Source organism: Ostrea edulis, chromosome 9 (genome assembly GCF_947568905.1).
Source record: "Ostrea edulis chromosome 9, xbOstEdul1.1, whole genome shotgun sequence".
NCBI classification, from domain to species: Eukaryota; Metazoa; Mollusca; class Bivalvia; order Ostreida; family Ostreidae; genus Ostrea; species Ostrea edulis.
In genome coordinates this window covers 27,049,050-27,058,270 of record NC_079172.1, presented here as the reverse complement: position 1 = coordinate 27,058,270, position 9,221 = coordinate 27,049,050, and the positions used below count along the sequence as shown (strand labels likewise).

Below are 9,221 nucleotides of genomic sequence, written 5' to 3'. Positions count from 1 at the left end.
CATTAGTAAATTTCCAGTACCCATGCGATCAGCCTATACCAGTTCAAGTGGATAATATTACAACCACGACAGTAACTATTTCACCAAAGGCTATACTGTGTGAAATTCAACCAGTCAGCGTTGAGGAAATTACATCTGTGAATGCCATAAACAGCAGTGAATTTGAATTACTTCATGTTGATGATTGTTTACCAGATGCACAGAAACAACAACTTTCTCAACTGATTCAGAGTTATGAAGATGTGTTTTCATCATCAGACACATATATTGGCCATACATCCATCTTCCTGACATAGTGCACATATTCAAGTGTTGTTTTTTTTTTAAATCATGACCCCCCCGGGGGGTGGGTGGGGGTAGATGGGACCCACAATAGGGGATCAAAGTTTTACATGTATACAAATATATAGAGAATTTGTTTTAAAATCTTCTTCTCAAGAATCTTTGGGCCAAAGAAGTTTACATTTACGTGAAAACCTCCTTACATAGTTCATATTCAAGTTTGTAAAAAATCATAGCTCCTGACGGTAGGTTGGAGCCACAGTAGGGATCAAAGTTTACATGCGAATATATAAGGAACATCTTTAAATATGGGCCAAGATGACTCAGGTGAGCAATGTGGCCTATGGGCCTCTTGTTGTCAGTTGATATGCTATTTACACGATGTGTCATACATTGATATTTAACCTGAAACTATCTATCCCTACATCTCTCTCTCTCTCTCTCTCTCTCTCTCTCTCTCTCTCTCTCTCTCTCTCTCCTAACACTTATTGCAAATTTTAGCAGTTGATCAATATTCAATACCTACCTCAAAACACCCTGCCCTATTACTTCATAAAAATATTTTTCTTACCTCCCTTTGTTCTCTCTCATCTCTAAAGACGTATGGTCCTGCTCACTGCCTTTCAATGTTTTGCAGAAATTAGTCATTAGTGGAAAAAATCTTATGATACCAACCAGGGCATCCTGTATCTGTAAAATCATATGCTTCATTTTTCCAAATAAACATTGATGCTAAAATTTAATGCGCTATCTATCCAATTTTAGCATCAATGTTTATTTGGAATAATGAAGCATATGATTTTACAGATACAAGATGCCCTGGTGGTATCATAAGATTTTTTAAAAGCTTATCGAGCAGTTTCCAAAGAGTTTTTTAAAGTTACAACTTTAAAAGAAATCATTATCTTATTTCATTTTCTAAATACAATTTATGCTTTAAAATGTTGTTTCAGAGAAGCATTTGTAAATAGCAAGAAATTGATATACTCATATGTTATTTTGACTTCTTGATTATCGAACTGTAGGTTTGAATTAATCCTTCCATCGGCAATATTTACCAGTATATTCCAGCGGTAATGTTGCTTCCTTGAGGTTAAGTATACATGTTGTGACCATTTTTGAACACCCCTACACCTCATTTCCCGAATTATCTTTTAACACCCTCACACCTCAATCCCCCGAATGAAATTAAGTGCCTTTTAATAATTATAACTATTTTATTCGTTGTGACATATAATTATCAAGTTTTTTTTTTTAGCTCACCTGAGCTAGAATCTCAAGTGAGCTTTTCTGAACACCTGTTGTCCGTCCGTCTGTCCGTAAACTTTACACACTTTCGAAGTATGTTCCAAAAACCGAGGTCCCTCCCTACTCAAAGGCCGTAAGCGCCGAGCATAGGCCGAAATTCTGCAGCCCTTCACCAACAAAGGTGACGTCTCCATATTAGTGAAATATTCTCGAGAGGGACGTAAAACAATATACAATCAATCAATCAAATCATGGCCCGGGGGTAGGATGAGGGATAAAAGTTGTACGTTGAAATATATGTAATCTTTAAATTTTTCTTAAGGACTAGGCCTACTGATAAGATATACATGCATTAATTTGCAAGCATTCAGATTCATATTTGACTAAGGTTGGTTTAAATAGGAAATAAGTTTTACATTGGAATCGTATATAGGAAATTTGAAAAAAAAATACAGGGTCACACTAAATCATATCAATATGCAAATGCTCCAAATCTAGGATTTTTTATGGACCCTGGGGGTTAGGGTGGAGCTGAAATCAGGGATAAAATTCTAAGTAATAACGTGAATATAGGGGGAATTCTTCTCCAGAACAGCGAAGTCATGTTAACTATTTTGATTTTGAGGCACCCCCATGTCATAAAATGATGTCAACATTTGTCATGGGATTAAGGTTAGTTCAGTTAAAACACAATCCCACACGGCTAGATTGGGGTCAAAATAAGAGATTAAAGAGGGTAAAACTCTTTAAAAATCCCCCTCTTAAGAACAGCGGGCTCAAGGTGACTCAGGTGAGTGTTGTGGACGCCAATGAACCTCTTGTACCAGTGTCAGACTTTGACAATAAATTACTACATGTAATACTTTACTTCGTTGACTGTTTTGAATATGCAAGAGCACGATACGTAAGAGTGTGTTCTGCGTATGATCAGTTTTTAAATCGAGACAAGCTACTGACAAACAAGTTGATGGTACAGGGGTTTCAACACTCTTGTTTAAAGTCAGCATTTCGTAAATTCGTTGGTCGTTATAACGATATAGTTTGCTAATACAACCTAATATTGGGTCAAATGCTGTCTGACGTGTTTCATACCGATTGTTAAACCGTTCTTGGCACACTGATTTGGACCACGGATAAATCCGTTTACCTGATCAAGATATAGGGCTCATGGCGGGTGTGACTGGCTGACTGGGGATCCTTACTCCTCCTAGACACCTGATCCCACCTCTGGTGTGTCCAGGGGAGCGTGTTTGCCCAACTCTCTATTTTGTATTGCTTATAGGAGTTATGAGTTTGTTCACTGTTCGTTAACCTCAACTTTCATGCATGTTACAAATACCTTCTTTTAATAAAAATTAAACTTTTTTCATTTATCCCCTCTCCCTAAAAAAATAATATAAAAAACATGCCACGAACTTTGCAATGTTTATTGCAAGCAGATTTTAAGAAATTTCGTAAAATTATAATTATCAACTCAATATATTTGTCAGAATTCTATATGCAGCCAGGGACCTATATACTATATAGGTCCCTGATGCAGACAAAATTAAATCAAATTATATGTACATGATCTTAACTGCCCTTATGCCTATTATTAAACTCCAGCGTATAATGATGATTTCAAGCTTCCGTGCAATACTCTCATTGATTTGTTCATTTTGGGCAAAGGAGGGATTGAAAAAGAAGTATTTTGTCAAGATGGAGAAAGCGCGATCGGTGTTTTCTCCGCTTAAATGGCATAATGCAAGGATCCGTTTGTCTATCCTCATGCATTGCATCAATGATATTTCCCCATGTACTAAATACAATAAAGTCTGAGTAATTGAATTATTCAATTTGTAATTGGTGGAAATGCAGATTAAATCTACAAATTGATACGATACTGTGCACATGTTTACAAAACGGAAGTTAAATTCCGTAACACAATGACAGCAACAATTGAACAATAATATGGCGAAAAGCAGTTTCTATGTACACTACAACTATTTTAGATGTTTTTATGCATGGAACTATTCACAGCGACTTTCGCAATATATTACTGTGTTGAGCACCGGGTCTGCAACGAGCAACGTCAATCGCTCTTATGGTGAATCTATCTAGAAGCCGTATATGGTAATTTCAAGCATCACTGCGCATTTCTACTACAGTCTGTATTTACACCAAGCCCTAGATAACTTGGTCAGTAGCGCTGAACGTCCACAATGAATAATTGTGGACACTGGAGGGATTTCGAACAGCTATAATTATGAATGACGTCACGAGAGGCATCTGACTTTGAAGTAAGCTTTCATTGCGTAGTATTTCCCTAGCGACAGTAAGTTTACATCCAAGGCGTTTCCGACGGAATTCAAACAGACGTCAGTTTCTAGAGAAAGAAAGAAAGGAAAATTATACCGTGTGCACATATAATAATGAAGAAAAATATTGTTTGCCTTAAAGAGAAAATGTGACGAAGAAAACTCAGCAAATGAAATCATACAAAATTATCATATTTTTATTATTTAAAAAGCCGTGAATCTGATAATTACGTCAGTTAATTTGTGAACTACAATGTATCAGTAAAGATAAAATGTTCAGCTTTAGTGATTTAAGTAGTCATTGTTGTTTGACTTATAAAAACGTACCAATATTTGGATTGCCAACAAAGAGGTTATTCAACGAGAAGCTGTAGACACCAAACTTCTCGTAACCTACAGGCGCCTTGCTACTGAAACAGACTGTGAATGGCGAAGCCTTCTGAAAGCGCAGTGTCACCAGGGTTTTGGTCATGCGCCACACAACCTCTCCAGAGGAGCATGCAGAGTCAACATATAACTCACGATGTGAATCTTCATCAATTATTCTGAAAATGTAGTAACGTGAATTTAAAATATAACAAATACTGTACAAACGAAATTGTTGATGATATTGTAATTAAATCAAAAGAACTTGTAAGCAAGAGCATACATTTTGCATAATTTGACGGTTTACAAAAATGAAATTGAAAGGATTTTTGTTCAGTTTAGAAATTGAAATCTGTCAGTTTTTCAACCAAAAAAAAAAAAAAAAAAAAGATGAATATAATTTTTTCTTGCAAAAAAGTTGTTATCAAAAAAAAAAAAAAAAAAGAAAAAAGAAAAAAAAAGAGGACATTTCTCAGATTTTAAAATTGACTCTATATGATACTTACTGTTTGCCATTAATATTTTGACATACAAGACTGGCTCGATCCCAGATTGGTACAGAGACCAATACGTGTATCTGAGATATGAATACAGCAAGGGCGACGCAAACATTAAATGTAGACATGCTTGTAATTTACAGAGATGCGATTCGAGAACCGTTTTGAAAGAATATGATGGTTGTGAAGGATGCAGGAGGACATTTATACTACTCGAAAGCGTCATCCTACACATTTCAAAACATGCCGCGAGTAAACACAAAATACGCACATGTATGAATGAGTAAATAAATCGTGACCGAATATTACAAATTTCCCACCTCGGCAAGGTGAGAAATTTGAACGGAAGACAATGAACAATACAGGTAAACGAGCGCAAAAATGTCGAGCATATGTTTGCGTTTACGCATATTTTGTATGATCGTTTCAAAACAAATATAGATTTACATGTATTGTGTGAACGTAAGAAAGTTAAATAATGAATACACTGTTCAAGTATGCATCTTGTGGTGCAGCATGTCAGATCAATCTTTTATTGTTTTGAATTTTGTGTCTTCCACAATCAGTCAATTTGGTCAATCTTGTGAATAAGATGAATAAAGGACAGTCGGAAAAGCATCAAAAAGGTTTGACTAATAAAGTTTTTAATGGATGTGTTATTTTGAAATATGAGTGGATATACGCAGTGTCAAATATACCTTTAAACACGCATGCATGGAGTGAAAACATTCATAGTACTAAAGAATGGTAAAACATGTACTTTTGATGAATATTTCACCAAAACAAAATTCTTTCTGTTTACATCTGCCTGGAAATCATGCAGACGTTTTTTTTTTGCAGACGACAGAAGGTACTACTGAGCAAATAGACATATAGGTCTACAACTGATGTATTTCGACATGAACAAATATAATGTAAACTAAAAGAATGTGAAACTTGGAAAACAAATTGGTTGTTATTACAGGAGATCTCGTTGGAGATCTATTCATGCTGTGTCTATTCATCTACATACATGTGATAGTTTTACTCAGGATATCAGAAAGTGGTTTATAACGTGTGACCGAACTTTTGTACAACCCAAAACAATAATATGTTCAAAACATAATTAATTAGTAAATCGTCGCAAATTAAAATAAATCGACTTTGCAGAAAAGGTCATTTGTATTTATTAAAATGCAAAACAAAAGCAAAACCATTAGACAAGGGACTATAGCCTTTAGCTGAACAAACAACTCTGAGCTTGATATTGTGTAATTGTAATGCGATTAATGACAAACGGATATTGAGAAATCACGTGAGGATCGATCCACTTTAAGCGGCGGCCTAGTGTTGAATAATCGGGAAAATTTCATAATCGATAATCGGTCATAATCGAAAGAACTGTTTCGATCAATGATCGAGATAATCGGTGATTACATGTACATGTAGTTAATAATGTTTATTATTTTTGGAGTTATTTCTATTTAATTTTATGGATATGTGCAGTATACACACTAGCTGGTGTCACTGAATTCCCAATTTTCAATGTGGAGTCCACTCTGACTCTCCCCCGCACATGTCTCGATATAAAAGCGGGAGTAACAGTCAGATGAATCTCAGATTAGATATTAATTAGTGTACAAGCGACAATCGATTATGAAAAATAGAATCGATAATCGGAATCGAAGCGCCAAAAACGATCGACAATCGTTTCATCACTAAGTTAAGCCTACATTTAACATACGTAGTGACTGTTCCTTCGCCAAGCGCCCGGCATTAAAAGTGAAAGTCACGGGTCTTTGGACATGACCTTGATGTCTGTATCACATTAGGTGTTTGTTTGATAGGAGATAAACATCTGGAATATGAAACATCTTATAAATATCTTGAAGTGATATTTGACGAAAAAATTGACTTCAAAAGGAATGCGGAAAACCTTGCAAAATCTGGAGGGCGTGCATTGGGATCTGTAATTTCAAAAATACATTCTTTGAAAGACGTTGGATTTAAAACATGAAAAATTAATTGTGACGCACCAATTCTAGATTATTGTAGTGGAGTGTGGGGTTATACAAAATATCACTGTGTGGAAATGGTCCAAAACAGAGCCTCGGCGTTCATCGTTTTACACCGATCCTAGCGATCCAAGGAGAAATTGGATGGTCAACCTCATTCTGCCGACATTAACTGAACATGATACGCCTTTGGAACCATATATTGACGATGGACGAGGAACGAACTACCAAAAAAGTATTTTACTGGGATCGAGCTCAGTCAAGTCAGTCAAACTGGGCCGCACATATTAAAGCCATAATGGATTCATTAGATATGACTCAACATTACTTGACTTTAAGAGTATGCGATATAGAAGCCACCGAAGCCACATTACATCAGCAATCCTCGGTTCATTGGCTCCAAAATATTCAAAATATCCCCAAACTCAGAACTTACTCTCTCTTTAAAACTCGATACACTGTTGAGAAATATGTGGAATTCGACCTCCCCAAAAACGTGAGATCAACTATGGCCATGTTTAGATGTGGAGTTTTACCATGAGAGTCGAAACTGGTCGATATAAATGCGAACCATTTAAGGACAGAATATGTGTTTTGTGTGAACAAAATGAAATAGAAATAGAGAAACATTTTTTGTTACACTGCTCTTTATATAATAGGTTAAGAAAGGATTTCTTCAGCAGAATAGGTGTATCTCAATACCAAAATTTAATTTTAGATTATTCCTTATTTGTAAACGTAATCAATAATTATCCACGACAGACAGCAAACTTTATATTTAATTCCTACAAAATCAGACAGCAAAAATTACATAGAAATTGATAATCTTATATCACCATTCGCATGTATATAAACAATGTTATGATACATATATATTGATTCAAAGTGACATATAGGTCCGTTTGGGCCGGGTGTTTAACAATTTATGTACTTTGTAAAATGTTGTAAAATATTGTATTTTAAAACACATGTCACTATAATAAATAAATTACTTACTTACTTACTGTTTTCAAGGCCATGCATAGGTCATAAGTTTTGTCGTTTTACCTGAAGCTGGTAATGTCTCTATATGAGTTTAATACCAATCATTAACCTTTCTTCACATACTGATTTTGACTGCGGATCATTTCTTCTCCTGATCAAGACAAAAGGGCTCAAGCTAGGCGGATGCAAACAGTCTACACTTTACAGGGGATGCTTACTCCTCCTAGGCACCTGATCCCACCTCTGATATTCCCAGGAGTCCGTGTTCACCCTGTTCTCGATTTCATATTGTTTACTGGATTTATGAGATTGACCAATACCCGTTATATTCATCTTTTACAAAAGTCTGTTTTTTTCACATGGGACGTAAAGATATACAATTTTAACGAGCTGTTTTCTTCTCTTTCCATTGTTATGGAATATAGATAGAGCAACCATTTATATTAAATAGATATATTTCAAACATATCAATAGACAGTGGTATTACAAGCATACCAATGCGACAGAGATATCATACATATATTCCGAACATATTAATAACATAAAGATATTAGAAATACATCAATAGGATAAAAATGTTACAAACATAATAATAAGATAGAGATATTCCGAACATATCAATAGGATAAAAATAGTACAAACATATTGATAAGATAGAGATATTCCGAACATATCAATTAGATTGATCGAGATGATGCCAAATACATGTATAATATCAATACGATAGAGATGTTGCAAGCGTATTTTTTAGGATAGAGACATCCCAAACACCTCGATAAGATATTATACAATTATTGCTGTTTTTGAGGTCAATACGATGATTTAGACACCTGAGGAGTACAATATTCACTGAGCCCGAAGGGCGAGGTGAATATTGTACTTCGAAGGTGGCCAAATCATCGTATTGACCTCAAAAACAGCAATAATTGTTTTATCATATGATTAAATGATTAAAAAACCCTTCAAGATTGTTCTTTGCTCTAATTGTAAGTTTCAACAACCTATTTTTGGTCCTATGTGGAAAAAATAATTCCTTATGTTCACCTGGAAGGTCTATTTTTGGTCCTATGTGGATAAAATAATTCCTTATGTTCACCTGGAAGGTCACGTGCAGGTAAACATAACGTAGTATGATTTCTACATTGTTCGATCTCAGCCAATTAGAGAGCTAGGAATTATTCAATCATCTAATAAATTTGTTTGTTTCACGTCTCTTTCAGAATATTCCACTCATATTTCACGTCATCAAGTGAGGTACCACATCTCAAGGTCGTTACAGTGAGAGTTTTTTAACGTGCCAACTCCTGCCGCGACATGGGATCTCCCTTTTGAAGGTTGAAAATCCAAAAGACACGTGATTTTCACTTCTAGATGCCGAGCGTTTGGCGAAGGAACAATTTGACGCGAGAACGCATGACCCTTCGGCTGTACGAAGCGAACGCTTTACTACTGCGCTACCGCGACCGGTCGATATTACAAATATATATCAACAACATTGAACTATTCCAAATACATCAATAGGATAAATACATTATTAATCCAATTTGGACCAT

General features: G+C 35.4%; 1 protein-coding gene across 1 annotated transcript; it reads right to left on the bottom strand.

Moving 5' to 3' along the window:
* Positions 1–3,352: 3,352 nt before the first annotated feature.
* On the bottom strand, positions 3,353–4,962 carry LOC125657594 (uncharacterized). Its single transcript, XM_048888273.2, has 3 exons — positions 4,700–4,962; positions 4,155–4,372; positions 3,353–3,895 (listed from the first exon to the last, which is right to left on the bottom strand). Exons 1-3 carry the CDS (start codon positions 4,816–4,818, stop codon positions 3,786–3,788), a joined length of 447 nt encoding a protein of 148 aa, XP_048744230.1. The 5' UTR covers positions 4,819–4,962; the 3' UTR covers positions 3,353–3,785.
* Positions 4,963–9,221: the final 4,259 nt, after the last annotated feature.